Source organism: Chamaea fasciata, unplaced genomic scaffold (genome assembly GCF_029207755.1).
Source record: "Chamaea fasciata isolate MVZ Bird 193981 ecotype frontalis unplaced genomic scaffold, bChaFas1.0.hap1 SCAF_20, whole genome shotgun sequence".
NCBI lineage: Eukaryota > Metazoa > Chordata > Aves > Passeriformes > Sylviidae > Chamaea > Chamaea fasciata.
Window position 1 is genome coordinate 3,707,039 of NW_027094105.1, and position 25,764 is coordinate 3,732,802.

A 25,764-nucleotide genomic window follows, 5' to 3' on the forward strand; every position below is an offset into this window, starting at 1 on the left:
AAGGACACAGCTGAAGGTCACCCTACCTTTGCAAAGCACAGCACACATTCCTGACGAACACCTCCCTCCTGTCCACCCCCATATTCTATTTGAAAAGAGATCTGCTCTCCTTATGGCTCCCCTGTTTGTTTGCACGTCTCCCACAAAACAATTCCTACCCAGAGCCATTCTCTCCTCCTTCCTTTCTGCTGGCACAAATTGCAGTGGGGAAATATGTTGTTTGGCTTAAAAATTACAACAACAACAACAACAAAAAAAAGTAGTCATCAGCTGAACAATATGAGCAATGTTTGGGTAAAAATACACTGCAATGGAGATGGGAAGCAGCAGCATTCATTCCAGCACAGCCAGGAGAGCTGCACCCTCCCAGGCACACAGGATGGCTATGAGGGGCTGTTCTGGGGACATGCCACAGGTGGGATCTCACCATCCCAAGAGGGATTCCCCATCTCAGAGTCCCAGGCTTGGATCAGTGCAGCCACCCACAAACTCTGTTTGAGAGACGAACTCTTTGTGAGCCCCCACCAGCTGCACTTGAGTGTTGTCTCCAATATTCCAAGGCGTTCTCAAGGCACTACAAAATCCCGCTGACTATGCAACCTGTTCCCAGCCAGCAAAGCCGGGCAGTGATGGAAATATCCCATAGATACCAGAAAAAAGCTCTCAGATTTGCTGAGGTGTTTTAGTCTTCAGACATGGCCTTGAGGACCCCAAGTGGAGCAGCTTCTCTCCAAACAAGGCTCAGACCTCGTGATGCCATAGGGTGGTGGGACACCTGGGCAGTCCTACAGCTTGAGTTTTGCATCTTATTAAAACAGAACAGTGAGGTTTAGGGTCTGCAAAGGTGCCAGCTTTCCCGAGCCTCAAAGTCTTTAGGGTCTGGCTTAAAGGTTCTTTTCCTGGAGCCACAACCATCCTTGCTCTCCCCACACAACACCTGCACTCCCACACCTGGAGGAGGATGACTGGTGAGGCAACAGCAGCTTCTATCAGAGCTTCCCATGCTAGGTATGGACTAAAATATATTTTTATAAAATGCAGTTTTTTAAGCGTCTGGTTTTCCCATTCCTCTCTTTGATTTCTGGCTGTCAGAAGGCAAGTTATCGATCCCTCAATATTACCAGTGGCCACAATGCTCCCGGAGTCTCAGGGAGTGGAATACCTCCAGAGAATCTCAAGAGCTGCTCGGCTGGACATTTTGCAACAAGACAAATTCAATCAAGAATTAAAAGGAAAAAGTTTGAGTGCAATTAGAAGTCAAGGTCAGTGGGCTTTTTACCTCCTGACCTGCATGGTCACATGGAGGATGCAGCCCCCTCACCTCAGACACTGGCTCTTCTCAAAGACTCTCCTGCCCTTTCACTGACTACTTCCAGTATTTTTCAAACAATCTGCTTTTTCTAGGCACAGGGCAGGGGACTCTCCTGGGAACCACTGACATGGGCCCTAAAGGTCTGATACATCGCCACGTCCCTAACACGCCATGGGAACACCAGGAACGGTTTAATAATGTTATAATTGTTTCCTCCAAATCAACCCCCTGATATTCAGCAAGCTCATTTTGATGTTTCTGGATCAATATTTTAGAAATTTCTGTCCTACAAAGTATTTCAAGAAATTGACTTTCTGATCCTATTTTGGAACAAGCATAAATTTCACAATACTGGAAGTTTTCCACATGGTGGAAGCCCTGATTTCTCACCAGCTCTAAATAATGGGTGTTTGTTGCTTTTCGAAGCATGAAATAACTAACGGTGTTTGTTCTGAGAGTGGGATGTGGACTGATTTTCAACAGTGCCACCCTGAAAGTACCGAGCTCCACAAAGCACAGCGCTTTAGTAGCATAAAATTAGGTAATTACACTGATGCTGATGTGATGACAGTGGGAGAGATTTGTACAACAGCTCCGCACGTACTCAGAGCAAAACACATCCGGAGAGCAACATCCTGCCACAGAGCACGGGGAATATGGCAAAGGCAGGAGAAACACTGGGAACTTCACCTCTCCCTGTGTTCCTCCAGCCACCAAACCTCTCTCGAGCAGGAGAGCCTGTCCCCTTTGGTCCCCTGACTTCCAGCAGTCCATGTCAAGTGCCACATGCAGCCACTGTGTCCAAGAAATGCAGGGAAGCTGCTGGTTGCATTCCACAAGCAATTCAGGACATATATATCTGTTTTATTTAAATACATATATATATAAATATATCTCCATATCTATGTTTTTATTTAAATGCATCTCTCTCTATATATATGGATATATTAAAAAACTCATCAAAAGCGAGGATGAAGGAGGATATCCAAAAAGCTCTTTTACAAAATGGGGTTCTCACACACAGCAAGAAGGAGAGAGGAACCCAGGAGCATTTTAAAAACAGCCTCGTATTCCATGTCGACTTTTTCTTTCTTCTCTCTCCTGGCCCTTTTTGTTGAGTTTTAAAATAGAGGCTGTATACATTTTTTTAGCACAGCTATTAATACATAGCTATTAATACACAGCTATTAATACATTAATAGATTATTATATACATTAATAAATCTGTCACTATAAAAATAGATCTTTATACGCAAAAGTCTGATTTCAATTGCAAATTGGAGGGGGAGGGAAGCAGAAGAAGAGATAAAGTTTTATTCAAGATGTCTCCTTTGAAGGAAACTGAACAAATGTACTTTCCTCCTTCATATATTCATGAGATGACTGCTTCCCTACCCCGTTCTCCACCACCCTCAGCTCCGGGCTCGGAGCCAGCACAGCCCTTATCTGGTACGAGGCAGGGGGAAAAAAAAAAGTCCTGATAGGATCAGAAGTTTTCAGTAGTTTAACAAATCTGGGAAAAAACTCTCCATTGGGTTCTAATAAAGCTTTAGGAGCGTGACGGGAAAAGGGATGCCAGGAAAGGCTGGCGTGCAGCGGGAGGGGGATGAAGAACAACATCCTGCAGTGGGGACAGGAACCCCAGGGCACCCCAAAACCCTTCTGGACATGCACCCACTCTTTGCTCTTCGCCTTTATCGCCAAGTTTTGCCGTTCCCCCATCTGCAGGGAGCAGGAGAGGACATCTGCAGCTCCCACGCTCACTGCAGCTGGGTGGGCAGGAACAGGCAGGACCCCCATCCCCCTGGGAAGGGCTGGGCAGAGCCGGAGCCCAGGGCAGCACCAACCCAGCACCGGCTGCCCTGACCCTTCCTCATCCTCTCTCCAGTCACGGCGCTCCGTCGCTTCCCAGCTAATTGCCTCCACTCATGTGTGCAAACTCACCGTTTACCGGAAAATGTCACGGAATGTTAATTTCGTTCGGAACACGCTTCCATTTTTTTTACGATGGGAAATGAATAAGCATTGTATTAATGGCATAATTTCCAACTCCAACCACAGCCGTGGCCCCGTGGATGGATGCTGTGAGTTACTCGTCACCCTGCGCCTTCCCTGCCTCTCCAGCTCCCTCCCTTCCCTCCCCCCGGCTCCCCCCACTTCTCCTGTTGGTAATTAAGATAATGCAATGTAATTATAAACATATTAGGGAAGATCAAACGCTGGAGAGCCGTGGTCTGACAGTCCCACCTCTGCCTCACACCTCTGCCTGGAGAGCACCTCCCGAAAGTTGATGGGTCCCTGCACTCCTGGGGATGCTCCAGCTGCTCCTTCCCAGGAGTTGTTTCTGCCCAGGAAACCCTCAGCTCTTCCACAGGGCAAAGACTTTCTAGCACATCCTCCCCTAACATGTACAGGGCATTTATTTCTTTATCCCATTTGTCCTGCAAGGAATAACCTTTGGAGGTGGGGTGGGGTGCTGCCCCATCTCCCCCTGCCCCAGCATGGAGGAGGTCCAGTCCAACACAGACTCCATTTCCCATTTCCTCGGCTCTAATAAACCCCTTAACTTAGGGGTTTTTATGAGACATCATAACTTTTTTTGCTTAGGCAGTGAGCAGAGAGGATGAGGGAAGATGGGCAGACCCTCGGTATCAGCTAATGCTCCTCAAGTTATCAAATAATTGAAAAGTTAAATAAGAACACTCTGGAGGAAGCTTCCCGATTTGGTGCTAATGGGCACACGGAACAGTCTGGGCTAATGTTGCGTGGAGGAGAAAAACTGGCTCGGGAGCACAGCGCTGACCTCCAGCTCCCTCTCTCCACCACACAGCTCCTGCAGCTCTGCAGAGCCAGAGGAGACAGTGCCCCATGGAGCCAGCTGGGGCAGGGACTCAGTCAGGGCAGGAAAAAGCCCCATCACCATCTGTCTGAGGAGCCACTGCTGGGGGACGAACCTGGAGGCAGCAGCAGCACTTTGGCATCTGTCAAGGGAGTGTGAGCAAGTGCCAGCACCCCAAAGGATGGGGGTGGGCAGGACAGGGCTCCAGGAACGGCTACAGCTGGCCAATATGGGTGGGAAATATGTCACAGTGGGCCCTCTCCAGTCTCCACCACTATCCAGCTCCGTGCTCAGCAGAATAAACTTTTTAGTTAGAAAATACATTTCCTCTGCCCAGCGGACAAGGTGACATTTTTCACAGTACTGACAATTCTGCACCATGTGCCAGGATGAATGAGGGAGCAATGCCAGCCCAGAGGAGAAGGACAAACTACCAAAATCTCTAAATGTGGCCAGGAGCTTCAGCTCCAAAAACAGAACCAAAAGGACCAACAACTTCCCCCACAGGGCAGCACATGGGTAGAGGCAGTAGGCAGGAGAGAATGAGCTGAGAGGTGGTTTGTTGGCTCAGGAGAAGACCTGGGAACACCCAGAAAGACCAGGATATCAGAACCAAACATATTCCAAGCCACGCAGGTAAGGAAGAGAGGCTGAGCCCTGCCACACTCACAGGACCCAGGGGGAGAGTCGCAGCAAACGCCGTAACTCAGCGGGGCCATCAGAAAGGATTGATTTGAAGCACCTTGTTAATAAGTTTCCTCTCCCACTGGTCCTTCAGGGAGGTCAGTGTCTAATGATAAATGGGGCTGGAAGGTGCCTGCAGACCCAGTATGAGCACAGGTGCCCAGCCTCAATCCATCTTCCTTAGGAGCAAGCTGACAAAACTGTCTCAGTGCTGTAGCCAGGTAAAACACAACCGATGGGAAGAGGACACGCAAACAGAGTGAAGAGTTGGTGCTGCAGCTGCCCTCCCTGCTCCCTTCCCCATAAAAAACCACAAGTCTGGGACGGAATGATGGGGGAAAATCTCCACATGCCGACTGGTGGAGCCACAATGCCACTAAAAGCCAAGGAGGAAAAAGGCTGAGTATTGTGGTCTGAGACAAACCCATCACTTGCTCAGGTGACAGATCCAGAGGCTCTGAGCCCCACATCCCAAGGGCTGAGTCCTAACCAGCAGCTGTATTCTTCCAGTAGAAATGGGGAACATTGTGGGATTGTTCTCCTTCATTCCACATCCTCTTCTGATCAGTCTGACTTCAGAAACCAGTGGCAGGTTCTCACTCCATGCAGATACCATGGAAACACCATCCCTGGAAGTATCCAAGGCCAGATTGGACAGAGCCTGGAGCAACGTGGTCCAGAGGAAGGTGTCCCTGCCCATGGCAGGGAGTTGGAAGCAGATGGTCTTCTAGGTTCCTCTCAACCCAAACCATTCCAGGATTCTGTGACAGCCCTGGTCAGAGCTGAAGCTCTTCCAGGTCCTCTGCATTGCACACAAGATGCAACCCAGCCGAGAAACTCCAGAGAGGCAAGGACACCTGAGATCCCCCAAGGCAAGTAAACAACCATCATATTATTTTTTTAGATTTTCCATCAGGGGAAGAAAAAAATAAAAGAGGGGGAAAAAAAAAAGTCATCTTGAAGCTAATCCTGGTCAACAACTGTCCCACAGCCTGGCTACACCTTTAAATAATGTAGTGCTTTATCAAACATTCATAGTGATGCACAAAGTGATGAACAATGTGTGTCTGGCATTTATATAAATATAGTTCCTGATGGCTTATTTTCCTTGGACAGCCAACACTTCACAGCTTATCTTTTGTGAGCTTGTGATTTCGCCTGGATGGAAAACAGTTTGGACACCTGGGGAATCAGGACTCCTGCACATGAAACTGCCATGACATCCCCACTGGGCATCTGCAGCCCACAAAACTCCAGTAAAATCCTCATTCAAGAGCGGCTGCTGACTTGAGGAGCCAGAAATCACCCAGCTGTGACTGGAAGAAGGCGCAATCAAGGGTATTTTTTCACCTTGGGATGTTGTGGAGTGTCAGGGTGAGACCAGTCCAAGCCTTGCAAAGCAGGAGGACTTCACAAATCCAGCACCTCTTCAGGATGCTCAGCAAAATGCTGGCATAATAAACCACCCTGTTTCTGTTCCAGTCCCTGTGACACCATTCAAAGCTGCTTTTCCAACTGTTTCTTCCCTCCTCTGTCTCACAAAATAAATGAGCAGGTTGTAGCAAAGAGAGGGGAGAAAAACAATAAAACTTATCAGGAGCCCACCCCACCAGCCTCTTCTCCACAGCAACAGCTGCCATGGGCCAGGAAGAGCCCTGGCTGACCCGAGGTGTGTAAACCTTAATTAGTCATTAAGCATGGGCCACAAAACCCATGAGCTGGGGGCTGCAGGACCAGAGGAAACCCCCAGACCCCAGGAGCTTCTCTGTCCCTTCTGAACCATTCCTAGAGGCAGGAGTATGTTGGATATGGCTCTTGTGGGAACAGATGACCTGAGCGTGCTCCCACACATCCGTGATGCTGCTTTGATGCACTTTCTTGGGGGTGTGAGGGAGGGGGACCATGTCCCACAGCACCACCATTCCCTCCCTCCCCATTCCCTGGGGAGGACAGCCCAGATTTGGGGTGGAGGTAAACATTTCAATGGGATGTTTAAAACAAACCTAAAGCTCCAGCCTGGCTCCTCTCCACTGAGATCTCCAAAGGCAGTTAATATATTAATATATTAATTATGACTGTGTTTATCTCTGCAAAGCACAGCTTTTCCCTGGCAGGTCAGGACATTTTCAAATCTACACTGAAGCCTGAGCTGGCATCACCACAGAGCCAAAGACCCAATGGCACATCTGGTGTCACCTCTGTGACTGGGGCCCTCACTCCCTTCATTAATGCATTCAATTCATGAACATGCTGGACTTGAAAACATCTTAAACATCTCTATTAACTACAGACACTACCTAAGCATGTCTGGAAGTGCTTCCCTGAATTAGGAGCCAATTCCTGCCCTGTCGAGCCCAACTTTTTTTTCTTTCTTTTTTTTTTTTTTTTTCCATTTCTTTGAAGCTGAAAGTTGAAGCTGTTTTGGTTTTTTTTTTTTTTTTCAGACAGGACTGGAGGACTACAAAAAAACCACTTTTCTCTGGCAGGCTATGAGAATATACATTTTCAAAGGTCCCTATAAATTACGGAAAGACTTGGCTGAGATTAGAGCTGGGAAAAGCTGATCACGTACAAGGAGGGTCATGATCCCATCAGGTCACTGGAAAGAAGAGCCCCAAGACACATCAGATGCTGGCCTGATGTGTCCCATTTTATTCTCCAGCCCCAGCAAACATTAAGCCATCACTTTATTTATTAAAGGCTCAGAAAGCCTCTGGTTAATGCTGGGAATCAGGGTGGAACTGCTCCTGATTCCCTGAGCCAACCGCAGACAGTGGCTCCCAGCCCCAGCAGGGGCACCAGGGATGGCACAGCGTGGCACAGCCAGGCACCAGCGTCCCCGCAGGGACACCAGGCTGTCACCTCAGGGACATCCTCATCAGGGCAGACATCCAGTTCGTGTTGCCTGAGTGCTCTCCCTTCTCCAGGGTGGAGAGCAGCACCATCACCTGTCCAGTGTGAGGGTGTCACCCCCAACTCACACCCATCTCTAAATCTCATCTCCGTGAGGCTGCAGAGCTCGGGTGTTTGCAATGGATGGCAGCTCTAGGGAACAGCTTAACTCCCTGCCCTCCTCTTGCACAGCTCAGCCCCCAAAATGACCCTTTCCACAGCCCCAACATCCTGCCCTCCAGCCAGAGCACTGCCTCACCTCTTCCCCGAGCTGTCTCCACTGGAAGGGAAAACACCACTGAGATGTGGCCCCCAGAACAGCTACTCCAATGCTGATGGGCGGCAGAGGAAGCTCTCTCTTGCCATCATCAGGATCCTTCCCTTGCTTTTTGCTGTTACCTCAAAGCCATTTGTCTCCCCTGCCTAAATCCCTTCTCCCACAGTTCTCCTGGACTGCACCACCCAGAGCAGTTTGGCAGGGAGGCTGGGGGGACCACGAGCCCTGACATCAGCAGTTCTCAATATTTCCTCATGCTGCCTTGCCTGCTCTCTGACTTGGCTCCCTCTCCAACCCCCAGATGAGGACTGGACCATTAAATGACATGACCAGGGTTGCCAGAGCAGCCAGTGGCAGAGTGGAGCTGGATCCACATCTCCAGGTGCACTCTAGGAGCCAGACCATCTCTCAGGAATGCTCAGAAGCATCTCACTACCACTACTGGAAAAAACATCCATGGATTAAGTAAGAGAAACTTCAGAGGTTTACCTGAGCCAACACAGCAGGGGAGAAGTAAGTCCAGGAGAGGAATTCAAGATGAGTGCACAACCACACCTTTGATATGCCCATGGTATTAATCATTGGAACCATCAGTAATAAGTCCTGTCTCCTGTCTAGACTTGGAGGCCATACCCAGACTGCAGAGCCTGTGAAGCCAGCACAAAGACCTGCTTGAAATGTTCTTTTTTCGAACATGAAAGAAACTGAGAAATAAAGATGGGTCCTTTGTTGCAGGAGTGCAATTGCAGATAGTCAATTTTCAAGTCTGGTTTCTCCTCAGTTTTCACCAGGCAGAAGTTCTATTTCTCGCTGATCCTTAGGAGATTTGGTTTGGCAAAATCTCTCTCGAGGAACTTGTGGGCAATCCCATACTGAGCCTGCTGGACTTTACCTTCATTTACCAACTCCACCACTGTGTATCCAGTGCATCCCAGACAGGGATGCAGCAGTGCCACCTGCAATGCACTGGGGCCCAAAGCCCCTCAAACAGGACTCAATGGACAAAAGCAAAGTGCTCCTGCTGCTGTGGGATGAAGCTGTGTCAGTGAGGATGAGAGTATATTAAAAGAGAAAAGCAAGTGAGGAATTCCCACAGGGATGGAGCTTGAGACCATCTGCTTGGGAAAAGCAGGAGAGCAGAACTCAGGAGGAGCATGGACTGGAAACTCCACAGTGAAGTGAGGACAGAGGCGGTGAGGAAGTGACAACACCTGCACAAATCCACCCAAATTCCCAGAATCACTGAACCTTGTGTACACAGCAGAGCTCAGACAGGGAGGGTCTCCCCAGCAAAGACAAGACCCCAGAAACTGCACCCCACACCAGCAGATCCCGCTTGGCACTACGCACACTCACTGAGCACAAAACCCTAGAGATCTTTTAACTGCCAGAGAGAACCCAAGCCCACGAGGAGGCAGAGTAGTCCCCTCTCCATCCCAGCTCAAGGGATCCTTCTGGATAATTAGGACAGCCTGGCTATTGCCTCCTGCCTTGCTCCATTTCATTTTATCATTACTAAAAAAAAAAATAAAAAATACTACTTTTCTACTTTTCTTCCTAAACTGCCTTGGATTTTCTTCTGTCTAAATTCATCTGGGCTCTGTGCAATGTCACCAGGTCAGCTTGTGCTCCTGCTGCAATTCTAATTTTGTCAGCTTTACATTTTCCAGGCAGTTGGGAGATTTTTCTTTCTTTGCTCCGTTTTTTTTTTTTCCCCCAAGTCAAAAATGATTTTGCATAACAGTAATAACGTTAATGGCTCTGCACAGCGCATCCAGATTACAACTGCAGCTAGGGAGAAATAAACATCTCATCTTTGCCCTGCTGTTTATCTCCCCACAGCAGAGCCTGGTATCAGGTCAGAACCTGTAATTTCATTAACTTTATCACTCAGACACGCTTGTTGCTAGATGTCATTATTCAGCACATGACTCCTGTGTTTTGTTTGTGCTGGGATTCACTTCAGATGCTCTGGCACCACACGGGACCATCCCTCCCATCCACATCGCTGCCTGAGCTGGGGAGGAAAGTTTGGCTCGCTGAGCCGTGATCTGCAAAACATTTGTGCTGCTCAGGTCTCCTGGGCAGGGACTGGATGGAGCAGAGCCATCCAGAGCAATTCCCTGCCTGATCCCATGACCAGATACATCCAGGAGTGGTGAATAAAAAAAAAACCCACAGCCTTCCTCGTGGAGAGGAGAATTGACCCAACAGACACCAAGCATGAGGTGGGCAAATCCCCAGTAATGGGAAGGGCACAACCCAGCACCTGCAGCTCCATCAGTGCCCAGCACGGGGGGGAAGCTGCAGCACAGGCAGGTGCAGGGTGAGCAGAACTGCTCCATCTCCACTGGATTTGCCATCCCTGGTAATTAATGCTGGGAAATGACACTTGAAAGAGCCTCTGCTGACAGCCCCTGTGACGGTGCCGTTTGGAGCCCGCTGACAAGTCCCAGCTGATGTCTTATCACAAGGCAGCACAGCAGGAGCAGCCAGGAGAGCTTTTCCCTCGGGGGCTGGTAGGTTCCCTGGGATGCAGACACAGCTCCACACCCATCCCCAGTGACCACAGTGAAACCTGGCAGTGCCAGCCGGGCACCAGGGAAAGGCTGATCTCCTTATGGCACTACAGCCACGCTCCAGCTGCGTGTCCCTTAATGCTTCCACCTTCAATCCTGCTGCAAAGCCACGCCTGAGCAGAACTGGCTTCCAGTCCCTGGGGATCTCCATGTGCCTGGTGTCTGCTCACACCAGCTGCAGCTTCTCCTTCTCCACCCCACATGTCCCATCCCCACAGGAATCCAGCTGTGACTGCTGCTCGTGTGCAGGCCAAAGCACTGGGGAGCAGCATGTCTGAATCACCACGTTTCCCCTGCATGTGCCACCAGGTCAGAGTGGAAAGCCCACAGCACATATATTTATATCTGTAGTCTAGAAACCCTGGATCTGAACCACAGCCACCTCATCCTGGGCAATCCAGGCTCTAAGCAGCTTCAGCAGAGAAGAGTAAGTAGCACAAACCATAGCTTGGCTCCTTGAGCAGAACCTCATCCAAGAGGGAAAAGTGCCCATCTGGGAGGAAACATATGGTGAACTGGCACAGTCTGGAAGGATCAGACTAGGCAAGGCACAAACCTGCCTCGATCCAAGGCTCAAAGCCTGACAGAATCACAAGCAGAGCTGGTGGGAGCATTTGGGAACATCTCTCCCAGCCCAGGTATCCTACAGGCAGCTTCCAGTTTGGGGCAGGGGGTTCAGTCTGTGTTTGTTACTGCCAGTTCCTGAAGCCCTTGGATAGTTTAATATTCTGCCCTAGATCTTGCTTGCTATTTTGTTTTGAAGAGCACTGAAATGCAGTTACTGCTGTCTTCCCCACTCACACAACTCTAAATAATTTATAGAAAAGCAAAACAAAGAAGAGAATATGAAGGAAGAAAGAAGGTAGCTCGGTTACGATGTATAAAGGCTTTCATTTGTTCATTCTCACTGAGCAGAGGGTTGAGGAAGCCTCTCTTAACCCCATGGGCTGCTAACAGCCAGACACTCCAAGGAATGCCAAGAGGGATGCTCAGAGCAGCACTCCAGGATGGCACATTGACCCCTGGGCACCTCCAAATCTGTTTGAACCACAATACCCATCACCATCACCACAGCCTGGTTTGAAAGGGGAAAGAGTATTTTAAGGGTGGAAGAAACACAACCTCAGCCACCACTTATGAGCATTATAAGGGCAGGGAGCTGCTTTCCAGACACACTGCATCACCTAGGCTGCCCCTGGCTCCTCCATGGAGCCAAAAAGAGTCCCTGTTCCCATCCCTGCCACTGTGGCTGCTTAGTCTGTCTGGGAAGCCCACACAAGGAGGGAAGGATGGTTCAGACCACCCCAAGACCCCTTCCCTGCACAGAGCAAGCCAGCACATCCCTTCCTTGCTCCTGCTGGAGTCACTCACAGCACTAATGTGCTTTGCTTTTGTTTATTCAAATGCATTTTACTGTGCATTGCAGGTGAACAATATTAAATGGCTCATAATAACGTTTCAATAAGCAGAGGTGGGTGTAACAGCTTCTGAGAGACAGACTTTGGAAATGCGAGCAATCAAGTGTGCGTTAGGCGAAATACCCCGGGGAACGCGCTGCTCCCCAGCAGAGGAGAGAGAGAGGAAAGCCACAAACCTTTCTTCTCGTAGTCAGGTTTCTCCTCCCCGCCCCTGCCCAGGCTCTCCAGCGTCCTGGTCACCTGGCTGCCAAACTCATCCTCCCTGGTGCTGGGCTCGGCCCGCCGCGGCGTCTCCTCCTCCTCCTCGTCCTCGTAGTCGTCCAGGATGGGGGTCTCTCGGATGGGCACCCCGATCACCGAGTTGTGGGCCTGCAGGCGCGAGTTTCGGAAGCTCTCTCGGGCCTGGGGGCCCAGCAGCACCGAGGGGATGTAGTGGATCTCGTGGGTGGCCTCGGTGCTGGCGCTCTTCTGCGGGATGCGGCGGCGCTTGTGCCAGCGGCGCTGGGCGTACAGGGCCACCATGAACACCAGCAGCAGCAGCAGCAGCGCGATCAGCCCACCCTGCAGAGGGACAGAAGGGAGCTGTCAGGAGGGCACGGGGAGCAGGGAGGGGTGATGGGGTGCTGCAGTGTCCAGAGAATCACAAATTGATGGGTGAATGAGACCTTGAAGCCCATCTCATTCCATCCCCTTCCACTAGAGCAAGGTTGCTTCACACCCCATCCAAACTCGAACACTTCCACCCACAACTTTCCTTGGACAATCTGTTGCAGTGCTTCACCACCCTCTGAGTAAACTCCCAGAGCACCCATCCATCAGCACCACACACGGGTGGATTCATGGAGCAGCCACCTCTCAGGTGGGAGGTCATGGACAGGTGGATGAGGATGCCAGAGGTGGCCATCAGCTGGGAACAGCACAGTGACACCCCCAGCTCAACTCCCATCATTCTCCCCGGGGACTTTGTTCTTTCCTCCTCACTCCTTGGGTGTGAGGCCCCCTACACATGGGGAATGGGGATGATCACATCCCACCACTCAGGAGAAAAAACCTCATTAAAACAACCCAACCATTACCCAGGAGCAATAAAGCCTTAGCAGAGACACACATTTCCCAGAAATGATGGTGCAACAAATGGCCCCTTACAGGCAATGCTCCCAAGGCATGGTTACCCCAGCTCCAACATTTCTGGTCTGATTTCCCTGTGGTTTCAAGATCAACTGCACATCTGGGGGCACAGCACAACATTCCAGCTCCAGACCTTCACCACTAAGCTCTTGTCTTTCCTCCAAATTTTATTCAATACAGCTCTCCACAATGTTGACATTAAAAATAAAAATCTTTAACAAAATAAAAATAAACTTCCAGATATCTCTATGTACATGGAAGCAGCACATCCTCTCAAGAGAGCCTGGCTAGGGAGTACCAAAGGGAGCCAGCCCTGCCTCTGGCTGCTCTGGAAGTTAAATTCATCCCTACACACAGAAGAGCTGTGCCTGTGCCAGCTCCCAGCCTCTTAATCTCTGCAGCATCAGAGCAATTCTATCCCGTGGCAGACAAGCAAGGCAGGGCATGTAAATCAGGAGCAGCACGAGTGACCAGGGCTTTGTGGCATGACAGGAACAGCCAGGGCAGGGCAGGTGTTCCTTGGGCACCTGGCATGCCACAGCCCAGAGCTGCACCGAGCTCTACAGCAAAGCAGAGGCGTGAAAATATTCCCTCTGCATTCCACACAAAGCACCAGGATGCACCCAGAGCAGGGCTCTGACTCCCAGACAGGAGCAGCTGTAAGGAGGTGGCACTGGGAAGTGCAGCTCACAGGATGAGGGGCCTCAGGAGAGGCCTCAGGAGCTGGAGCAGAGGAGAGATGTTTCCCTGCACCACAACCTGCCACAGGAGGGGCCCAGCCCAGCATCCCCCACTTCAGGATCCCCTCCTCTCCCACAAAATGTTCCTTACGGATGCAGGACTCAGGGGCTCAGGACCCTGCTCAGCTTGAGTTCCCCAATTTGCACCATCAGGAAAAGTGTGTCACTGTCCAGGGGATGCTCAGGGATCCCTGCAGGGCAGAGGGGCAGGGCTTGGGGAGCTGCCCAGGTTTATGCTCTGCAGTACCAGGGCACTTCAGGACCAGAGGGATGAAGACCCATCATGGCCTTCCATGCTCAGAAACAAGAACCAGCCTGGGAGAGCAGACATGAGTTTCCTTGGATTTGCACAGTGCCTGAGGCATGCAGACCTCAGAGCATCACAGGAGCCCCCTGGCCTGAGCCATCCACACCCACTGGCATTTCCTCAGAAATCCAGTTTGCAGGGGTGAAACCATGGCACACCAGAAGGGAGGCCGGGCCAGGTGACAAGGACACAGCAAGGCCACAAACTTCAGCACAACAAACCCCAGGGCAAAACCAGGTCTGCCTCATATGCCAGCATCCTTACAGCAAAGAGAGTTCTTGTGGTCCGGAAGGGCTTCAGGACAACACTCCTGCATGTGACTGCCAGTAGAAATCTTCTCCAAGGCCTCCACCACCAAATCCTTGAGCTGCCCAGCTGGATGTCACTCACACCTTTGTGCACTCTGCTGCTGGAGAGGGGCTGCAGGGCAGAGCACTCTGCACCCACGGGCACACAGGCACTCACTCTCCATGGAAAAGCAAAACCAGAGACATCCCAGATGCTCAGAAAAGGTCAGAGAGATAGAAAAAGCCTTGCAGGAAGAGCAGCTGTGCCAGTTGGACCCAAGGAAGGGGGACAGGCACCCCATGGCAGGCCTGGGACCGTGGATCTTCCTGATTGGGCTCACTTTATATCTGCCCCTGGGAAACGTCCTGGAGAAAATCAACCTGGTGGCATACTAAATAAAGATCTCTGCTTGGGAGAACCTACAAGAAGCCATAAAGGCACGGAGGTTACTGGTGTGCCATTCCCCCTCTGAGTCAGGAATGACAGGACTGGCTCAGGGAAGCCAAGGGCTCCCAGCCCAGCTACAAGTCCCACACCCTTTGGGGATGAGCCAGAGATCTTCGCTCTGCCAGTCACTGGGACAACAGCCCCTCTCTGCCTGGGAAAGGCTGGGGGTGCCTGTGCCAGCCCCTTGGTGAGCACCAGGGGCTCATCACAGGCAGCTCGATTCCAGCGTGCTCCTTTTGTCCCTGACCCCGCGCCAGCAGCTCCTTGTTTAACCACACCACACACGCCAGGAGAGCTTTGGGGAAAAAGGGAAAAAAAAAAAAAAAAAGAAAAAAAGAGTCAAACTTAGGAGGCTTTCAAGCCAGCCTCATTTTAATCTATTTTTCGTGTTAAATTATCCAACTGAGGGAGCGGGAGAGAGAAAGGGGAAAGGAGGGATAATATGAGAAATGTTTTATTTGACAACGTGTCATTCGGAAACTGATTATTTCTGTCTCCGAGCTTTTTAATATTCCCAAACAATGGCCGAGCCGCGCGGGGATTTGGTATTCTAAGGCTGGATTTATAATACTCTGTTCTGCAGTGATAAGAACACGGGCCTTTAATCCTCTGAGCTGTGAACATGCATATTCTCCCACGTAATGTCCTTCCTGCCACGCTCCCGCTGCCCTGGGCCGGCCGAGCAGGAGCCACCAGCACCAGAGTGTTGCCAAGACCCACAGGAGAGGAGGAGGAATGGGAGAAGGGAGATGAGGGAGAAGAGGGATGGGGGAACAACCAACGCGTGGAAAGAACTGCAGGGCTTGTTGCACCAGAGCAAAGCTCCGCTGAAGCTGGAGAGCCGCAAGGCTGGGACTAATTTGAAGCCCAGAAGGGAAATCAATGGGAGAGGCCACCCTGAAATCCAAGAGATTGGACCCTCACAAAAACTATGAAGGCTGCCAAGCTGTTGGATTGGAGGTCCATCACTCTGTAGGAATCTCTGAGATGCTGAACAATTTCTGGGCAGCAAGAGGATGTATCACTGCTTTGAACACAAGCCCCACCCTGCCCTACCAAGCCTGTGAAAGACAAGGCGGTCCCACTGCTCCTCGGGGTCCAGATAAACTTTTTTGCAACAGCCTCTGGCCTTTCCAGCTCTGGTCCCCACAGTGGTGGGATGTGGTGCGATCCCTTGCAGGAATCCCCCATCCCTACAGCCTCACAGTCACATAGTGACAGAGCCCAGCTGCTCAGAAATCAAGCCCTGACAATCTTCCAGCAACCCCACCAGAAGGGCTGAAGTCACAGAAGAAAACGCCAGGCTGGAGGGGATGGTTTGGGCTGGGCAGACCTCTGATATCACAGCATCCCTCATGCAGGTCAAAGCAAATCCCGCTTTGACAGCACAGCCCTCGAGTCTGTGCTGACCTGGGCCCCTTCCTCCCAACACCAAGTTTTTGTCCTCAGACAAGAATATTCCTCTTTCTTTCCCAGCTTGAGGCCATTTTTTGTCCAACATTGCGCTGGCAACCAGCCCCATGGCTCCTGAGCTGCTGGTGGATGGAGCAGGGCTCTCACAGCCCCAAACATCACTCCAGGGACAGTCTCCCAGGACAGCTCCGGGACACCCTGTCACTTCCTGGGCTGAGTGAGCCCCCAGTGCTGGCGCATCACATCCCCTGCATCACCCCAGCAGGTGAATTAAGGTGAGCAATCAGGTACCCGCAGTAACTACACAACCCTTGGGGCTCTTCACACTGTGTACTTTTCCTTTCTTTCCTTTTTGGCTGTAAAGGTAATTAAACACTAGGACAAATTTACCAAGGGGTGTAGTGGATTATCCATCACTGTCAACTTTAATTTTTTTTTTTTTTTTTTAAATCAAGCCTGGATGCTTTTTGAAAAGTCATACTTTATTTCAAATGAGAAACAGAGGCTACAGGGCATTCTTGCACCCTGTGCAGCTGTGAGGGCACAGCAGATGATCCCACGTCCTTTCTTGAATTCCATTCACCTCAATTTTGGCTTTCCCACAATTCAGCTCCACAGCCTCTTATCTCTCATCTGGAGCACTTCATCCTCTCCCAGGCAGCCCAGACACGCAAAGCACCACCAGACCCTGGATACAAAAAGATGTCAGGCAGAGCCCACCCCCATCCACAAATCAAAGCCAGCCCCTGCCAGCCCAAACCCCCACATGCTGCAGGGCCACTGATGAGCCCATGGATGAGTGAGCACCAGGCAGGGAAACTGAGGCAGGGTGTGGGGATGGGCCCAAGGACAGACAGCAAGCCAGCATGAGGGCTAGAGAGGAAGAGAAAAACACCAGGATTAAAATATAGACATATATGCACTTCAAAGAGATCTGGATCCAGACCTGATCTCCAGACCACCCAACCCCACCTCTCTCTATAGGAGACAGTGATGATATGCAGGGCAAATCTCCTAAAAATACAACATTTTTCTCCCTGTGCATTTCAAATTCCCATTCAAGCACAGCTTCACCAAGGTGCCTAACCACACACTCAACTTTAAAAATGTGTTTAATTCCTATTACAGTCCATGAGCCTACAGCACACGCCTCAGCGCTTTGCTGAGCAGGGACAGCTCCTTGAATTACAGCCCAAAGAGAACTGGATTACATCTCTTTTCTCCCTTCTTTCCACAGCTCACCACCTCACTGAGCCACAGATATGACTGGGGCACTGCCTTCTGGGGGTGTTGTTATCACAGATGCGTCACCTGACCTTGCCCAGAGGTGACAGCACCCCTGAGCCGCCTCTCGGAATGGGTGCAAGGATGTGGCCCGGGGGGTTAAGAGGAAGGATTCCCACAGGATGGCTCCCTCCAGACCATGCAGATCCTCTTACCATGCTGCACATCCACACACAGGGCATAAATTTCACAGTATATACAGTCCTGTAAAGTACAACACACACACAAGCAATGAGAGTTACAGTTGCTGTGGGAACCATAACTTTAAAATCTCTGACTCTTCCAAGTTAAAAAAATAGAGAAAAAAAAAGAACCAAAACAAAACAAAAACAAGTCAGACAAGTCACATTTTCATATAATTTATTTTTTTTTAAAGCCACGCTCAGTTTTGTTTTCCTGTTTCATCCAAGAAGAGAAACAAAAGAAGGAGTGAACCTGCCAATCAGCCTTTCTGTGCTGCTCAGACATGCAATGTGATGTTCCAGTAAATGTTTATTTGAAAGGTCTCCCAGGCACCGGCTGTGTGCAAGCACCAAAACACACAACCCTCAATCACAGCCAACATGTCTGCGTGTCCCGAACTGCACATCTCACTAGGATAACAATTCAAAATGACTCCTAATCCATTTTTATTATGTAAAAAAAAAGGCATTTATTTGCAGCGAGCTGAAAGAGGAGGGCTGGAGGTGATTTTATTAAGCACCTGATTGCTGGATCTTTTTAAAGCTGGGGCGCAGATTGCATAAATTGTGATTTTAATGTGCGCTAAATGGTTCACCTAAATGGGCTGACCTGCTAACCCAGAGCCTGCCCTCAGAGAGGGAAGATTTTAAAATTCATAAGGTCTCCTGCGCTTGCGCTCATGTTTCCCTAATGTGAGCAGCCTGGGAGCACAAAGCTGAGACAAAAACAAAAGATCTTCCTTCCACCCCCCCATCCCCCCCCCCCCCCCCCCCGAGGAGTTTGAGTTGCTGAGCCCCATCCCTGCCCCATGAGAGACCCCTGCACGTGTTCATCCCACTCAGCTCATTCCCACCCCACGCCTCAACTGTGTGTCATCCACACTCCAAAGAGGAGTGAAAATTCACTTGAATTAAGGAAAAACGACCTGGATTTAAAATAAAAGAGGCCACCTCATCCACAGTAAGTGTCTCCCAGTGCAGGTGAGGTTTCACAGGCCAGGACAACCACCTGCTGCAGGCTGAGAGTGCCCAGGGCTGTGGCAACACAAAAAGCACCTGTCAGTGAAACGAGGGGCTCAAGGAAAGTCCCTCAGGGCCACCCCTGACACAGTGTCCCTCCCTGCACCATCCTCAGCACAGAGCCCAAACCCTGATTGTGCAGGGGAGCCCAGCCCAGGTGAGGAGCATCCCCACGCCACAGTCACATCCCAGCAAAGACAGCTCCTGCCAGGGAAAGGGCAGGTGGGAACCCACCCAAACTGACTCTGTGTGGCTCAAACACTTTCCCAGCTGATAGGGAAAAGCAATGAAGTCCTCCAAGGTTCAGTTTGAGCCTGGATTCACCAAACTCATCAGTAAAACCTCCAGAGATGGAAGGCACTTGTCCATGGGACCTCCCAAAGTCACGGCCACTGCAGGATCCCTGACCTACCCAACCCCTTCCAAACAAAGGTTTAGCAAATGCTAAAGCAAGGTCTCAAATTAGGAGGATTATCACAATATCCGCCAGCACAGCATTTGCTAGCAAGTAATGAAATATAATTAAAAGTAAAGAACACTTGTCAGATAAATGACAAACACGTACTGCTGTTGCAAAAGTACCTTTGCTTGTTGTTTTCTTTTTTTTTTTAATAATTGTGTTTATCCGCTTCCTCACTAATTTGCAAAAAATGCAGTTAATTCTCAGTGGATCTCACAACCATTAGTGCGAATTAATGCTGCTCCCACTGTATATTCTGCATATATTAGGAAAAAGATTAATCTAATAAGAGATGCACATCTCCGGGTGAGGGAACACATCACACTGAACACGATTCACATCGTGCCTCCAGCTCCCGAGCCCCAGAGAGGGACACGGTACAACACCCACTCTGCTCAATTCACCAGAACGCTTTTGGGGCTGTCAGACCTTGGCCCCTTGGCCAGAAAAGGTGGCAGAGGTGCAAAAATACACCACAAGCACAGGGCCTTCTCAGACAGTCAAACACCTCCAAACCCCGTTGATGGGCCAGGTCTCCTCTGCACTGGTTATGCTGCTGCTCTACCCACGGTGAAGATGGGAGGGAGACTGGAAAAGGGGTTTAGCATTTATTTATGGACTTTTCAAACAATTTCTGGAGCCAGGAGATGATGGGAAGGTGCTATTGTACACACAGACATGAAGGAAAAGAGCTTGTTTTGCTGGCTGTGGTTTTTTGGGTTTTTTGGGTTTGTTTTTTTTTTTTTTTTTGGGAACAATCCAGCCTATTGTGTAAAAAAAAACCAAACCAAAACCAATAAATAACAACCCACAAGAAACAAACCCTGCCTCACCATATTTAAAGTGCAAACATTTCAGCATAATGAACGTCAACAGCTGAATGAACACAAAGCACAGCTTTCCACAGGGAGGGGGAGAGTATTCAAACACAGTATCAGGGATAAAGCCTCTGTGCACGTGTCCACATGGCATTTGGCATCTGAGGGTACCTTGGAATTCTGGCAACATATGTCACACTACAGGAGTTACACACCACAGCCCCCCATACCCTGAGACAAGTCTCCACTGGTACCTCAGACACCACACAGCAAAGAGAAAAAACAAGCCAAATTTTAATTTTTAGCAATTTTCCTTTATGATTTGGGAAGAAATTTGAAAGCTGTGCTGCTCCCTACACAGCACAGAGCAGGGAGACCCAAGACTTTGATTTAAAGAAAAGATCCAAGACCTCAGGAACCCCACAAGCCTCCTCTCCCAAAATACCACAGCTATTCCCAGCAGGCTCTTAAGAGCCCAGTTAAATACAGCACTTAACCGAGCACTTAACTCCCATTAGCTTCACTGGAACCTTGCACACAGATAAAATTTATCTGGTGTTTCAGGGCTTTTTCATCTCCCAGGGCTTTTTCATCTCCCTGACAAGAACTGAGAGTTCCCTCACCCAGCTCTCCATGTGATGCTTCCAAACCACCTCGGGGCTCAGCACAGTGGAAAAACAAACCCATGGGGATGGGTTTTCCTGTAGTACAGCTCCCACACTCACTGCTCACACATGAGTCCACAGAAACCTTTTTGTTTTGCAGCACATCTTGATGAAACTGTTCCTTTTTTTTTTTTTTTTTCCACCCAGCCCTCTTGCTGTATCAATATAAAAGTATGGGAATTCAACAGATTTGGAGGTTTTTTTCTTGTTATTTGGAGGGTGTGAGACCAGCGAACTCTTTCCTGAGAGAAGAGGGGACAGGGTGCCCTGCCACTGGGCTGGGAAGGGAAAAGCCGAATTTGCACCTCCCAAAGGACCCTTTGAACCCCCAGCTATGAAGAGCTCTGCACATCCTGGGGACAGTCCCCATCCCCAACCTCCTGAACTTCAAGTCCTTTTTTTGTTTGTTTGTTTTTCCTGTATGGATGCAGGGCATCAAAGTGAACAGGAGGAAAGTAGAGGTGGCAGCGTGGCAGTGATGCCACCTGGGTGCCACCAAGGTGACCTGCCAAGCTCCCTGGTATGCTACAAGGGGCTGAGACAATCTCAGACTCCCACTCTCCATCCCAGCTGGGAGCAGAGGGTTTGGAGTGAATCTAGGTGGGATTCATGGATGGAGAAACAAGAGTTCCTTTGCAGATAGAGCCAGGATTGCAGGGCATGGCTGTTACAGCTGCTTTCCCCAGCTCAGCTGCACCCACACCATGAGGGTCCTGGTGGAAAGGCTGCAGCCCACCCTGCCCAGTCAGCAGCAGCTGAGAAAGTGCCTGCTTGGAAGCGGGAAAGGATTCATTTCAATTAAATGTGCCTGGTGCTCCAATCGAAACCAATTAATTCTCCCCCATCTGAAAGCTGATTAGCCAGGCTATCTGGGTAAATGGATAATAACAGGCCAATAACCCCCTCCCTGTGCACACACCGGGGGCTGCAGTCAGGTTTTTGACACTGTGTCTCCAGCCTGATTGCAGCATCTGTGAGTAACTGTGGAGCAAAGCCCGGCTCCACCCCTGGCAGCAGGCAGGGACCAGGTGAGGATGGAGGATGGCCTCCAGAGCCAGTCTGAGACCCCATTACTGCTCCCAGGCTTCCAAGAGAGCTCTGGGCAAGGAAAGCTGCCTCTCCAACCCCAAAAGCTCCCTCATCCCCCTGGAAGCTCTCCTGGTCACTGGGATGGGCAGTTCCCAGCTCTCCAGCCCTGTCCCTTCCCTTGGCTGTTCTTAGCCAGAGTTTAACTCTACTGCTCGTCTGCCTTCCTCATCCTTCTCCCTCTGGAATGGGCTCCCACCCAGCGCAGCCTGGCACAGACCCCGGGAACATCAGAGTGCTGAGACTGATGGGCAGAGCTCTGCACTGCAGCCCAAACCAGCCTAGCACCCTCCACTAACCCAGGCTCCTGAGGCTGCCCCAAGGCTCAGCCCCCGATGTCCTCAAGGAGCTCAAAGAGCTGAACCCAGACATGGGGATGGCACATGCAGCAGGAGAGAGCAGGGGAAGGAACAAAGCCATCCCACTCCTCTGTGCCCCTCGTTCCCTCCAGTCCCATGTCACCACTAATGCCACCTCAGCCCTGGTGGCACAGCCTGACTCTCCAGGTCCCAGACAAGGGGCAACAACGGGGGAGCTCGTGGCAGGAATTTTCCATCTCTGCTCCCTAGGTTTTTTCCTCACAATTGGGAAGTGTTGACTAGCTAAAACTCACTTTTCCAATGACGTATTTTTGGTTTAGAGCAAGCACTGAGCCAAATTGCGAACAGAGAGAAACAAAGACCTCAATCCTGCTGCCATTTTCTAATCAAATTTCCTTTTACTAATTTGACAGGGCTGTTTTGAAAATTTAAATGTAAAGCTAAAATGAAGTTAGATTCCACAGCTAAACAGGAATGGAGACAAAATGTTTCAAATGGAGCTAATAAAGTCCTTCTGCCCACACCTTTGGGCTCACAAAGCTCCTCTCCACTCTTTGTTTATTGAATGCTGAGCTTTAGTTTGCTCACTCCCCCCACCACACACAGGCATCCCCCAGCAGTTTGTTTTTAGCTTGTAGGAGGCAGGAAAAAACTCCCAGCGAACTCCATCTCCTCAATGTGGTGCCTGTAGTGTGGCTGGCCTGAGTTCACATCTAATCTAAATTAAGCCCAGTTTATTCAATGCTCCCATCTTGAGAAGAGCCCTGGAAAAGAAACAGTTTGGCCTGAGGGGAAAGAGTGATTGGGAGATGAATATCCAGCCGTGTGCGTTCCCAGAGAGGCTCACCTGCATGGCAAGGAGAGGAGGGAGCTCCGGGGTGGAGGTAAAAGCCCTTTGAGAGGCAGCACTGTCCTGCACAAGCTCCTCCACCTTTCAAACCCTCCCCTTGCTCCAAACAAAAAGCCTCTTACTCCCCAAGGACTCAGCTGTTGTCCTCAGCATCTGACCTTCTCTCAGGCTTTCATCACTCAAGAGTAATTTCCCACAGAACAAAGGAAGGGGGAAAAAAAAATATATATATATATACACACACACACACACACACATATATATATATATATATACACACACACACATATATATATATATATATATATATATATATATATATATATATATATATATATATATATAAATGGAGTCTCTACTTTGTGCTACAGACAGAGCACTGGAAACTTGGTGGTTCAGCCTTTCTGGTCCATGGCTGTGATCCTTGGATGAGCCCTTGGAAAAGCTCCCTCAGGGAGCAGCCCCACCCGTATTTCATGGGAGTGGGACTAGAATAAATCCATAAATCCAAGGATAAATGCCGTGGAGTGTGCTGGGAAGCACAGAAGAGCAGCACGGTTACTGATCTAAGACAAGGTGCCCTCGCTGGACAGGAGTGTGGGTTTTAAAACCAGAGGCTGAATGTGTCTTTCACAGACCAAAGAGGAGCTCCAGGGAATGAAATCCCAGAACTCAGAGCCTCAGTAATCCACGTCCCTGCCTCAGGCACCAAATGTCCCTGTCCCTGCAGGGATGAGCTGCTGGACAGAGAGGAATGGACTTGACATCCAGAGCAGGGGCATAACCCAATGTTCAGAGGGCAGCTTGGAAAGAAAAGCAGAAGTGCTCAGACCCCTCCTCTTCAAAAGCAGCAGCTGTGGTCGCCCTGTAGCCCTGGGGGGATGCCAGCCTGCATCCCTGCACGCTGCCAGCAGCCAGAGACTTGCAGCGAAATCCTCAGAGCAAAACATTTACAGGAAAAGGGTTTCCATCCATCACTTCAAGCCTCCTGCTCGTTTAAATCTGTCCAAACGGTGCAAAAGTTATCTGAAATCCTGGGCTGGAGGCAGAGCACTGGTGGGGCTGCTGGACCCTGATCCGTGTCAGACAGGGCAGGCTGGAACAGCCGCCCACAGGGACCGGGAATTCTTGCAGAACAGGACAGAGAAGCATCCATCACCAGCGACAAAGGGTTATTGATCCTACCCGAGGGCAGAGAGGTGGATTCGATGACTGCTTCAAATCCCTTCCACTCCACAGATCCTATAGAAAAGCAAATCTTCATCCTGAAAACCCCTGAGAATGACGAGTTCCTTTGAGTGTCTCAACACAGGGCAGTGCCATCGACAGGGCTGGCAGTGTGGAAGGGTTGGGGCGCTGAAGAAGCAACTCCCCAACTTATAGAAAACAGCCCAGCCAAAACCAAACAACCAAAAAATGGCAAAACGAAAATACCCCAAAGAAACAGAACCCTGCAGTCACACCTTCCACAGCCAAACCACTTCAGCATTAACCTGAAAAACTTGTTTGAGAGAACAACGAGGAAAAGTTATCAAACACACTCGTGCAGCCTGGGGCGTGCAGGTGAACCTTCCATCCACAGCCACACCCCTGTCTCGGCCACCTCCCAGCCCCAGGGACCAGGGCAGCATTCCTGAGTGCAGTGAGAGACACTGAGAGGTGCAGGGAGAGCCAGGGTCATCGCCTCATCCACTCAGTGTTCCAGTTTTCAATAGTTGCACTGTCAGGATGTTTTCCAAACACAGATAATCGTTTAAACCCAAAACTTCTTAGGAGGAAAAAATGCGTAATTTGCAATTCCCCCATTAATTAGGAAAGGAAGAAAGAAGTCCAGAATTTGCCTGCATAAAACAGAGAGGAGCAATGAAGTAGCTATGTGTGAATGTAGTTAAACTGAAAATTAAAGCCATGGTTCTTATTTCTGTACAAGACACCCTTCAGATCCCAGCTTGGTAAAAAATAAATTTACACATAGCTATATGGGGTTTGTATTTCATGGATATACATGCACACATGTGAACAGAGACATGGAATATCCAGCGGGCCTCTGGTCCTAGTCAGCCGCTGAAGGTCCTGGTGGGACCAGGGACTGAGGGGACCCCATGAGTTGAGGTGCTGAACAAGGGAACAGGCACGAGGGAAATCACATCAGCTGTGCCACAGAAAAAGTCAGGGAGGCACATGGGTGCACACAGGGTGCTGGAAGAGGATGGCCTCACCCTCCTCAGCAATTTTTAGGGCTGGTGCATCATTAGCCAGGCCTCCAGTTCCAATGGACAGGAAGATCCAGCGTGTTTTTCGCTGCTATTATACAAGACACGAGCTTGTGCTCATCCTCTGTTGTGATACAGCTTCAAGGCTACAGGGTCAACCTTCCAAGGCTTGGCTCAGCTCCCAGCGCCCTTCTCCAGGACAGCCACACTGCTGTCCCCTCACTCAGGGACAGGAAAGACACCTGCTGAGGCACACATGCAGCACCTGGGAAGACAACCCACCTTTCAAATGGAGTGCATCTCCCAGAGAAGGTCGAGCTGTTCCTAAAATCAGGAGGAATTTCACACTCAGCCCTCCAGCTTCTCCCTATATTCCCCCATCCTCACACTCTACTCTCCTCCTGCACCCAGCCCCATTTCCCTCTTGCATTTACACACAGCCTGAAATCCCTTCCAAAGCAAACTCTTGTTTTACTTCAGTGTCACCATGATCTGTGAGGGGGATCACAAGACCCCCTTCACCTCCCTTCTCTGCAGAGACC

General features: G+C 50.1%; 1 protein-coding gene across 2 annotated transcripts in view; it reads right to left on the minus strand.

Annotated features, from left to right (window-relative positions):
• ASTN2 (astrotactin 2) overlaps nt 1-25,764 on the minus strand; it is a 318,226-nt gene that overhangs the window by 225,940 nt on the left and 66,522 nt on the right. For both annotated transcript variants that reach the window (XM_066201587.1, XM_066201588.1), the window contains exon 3: nt 12,178-12,562. In XM_066201587.1, coding sequence (XP_066057684.1) covers nt 12,178-12,562 — 385 coding nt within the window. The remainder of the gene's footprint in view (nt 1-12,177; nt 12,563-25,764) is intronic.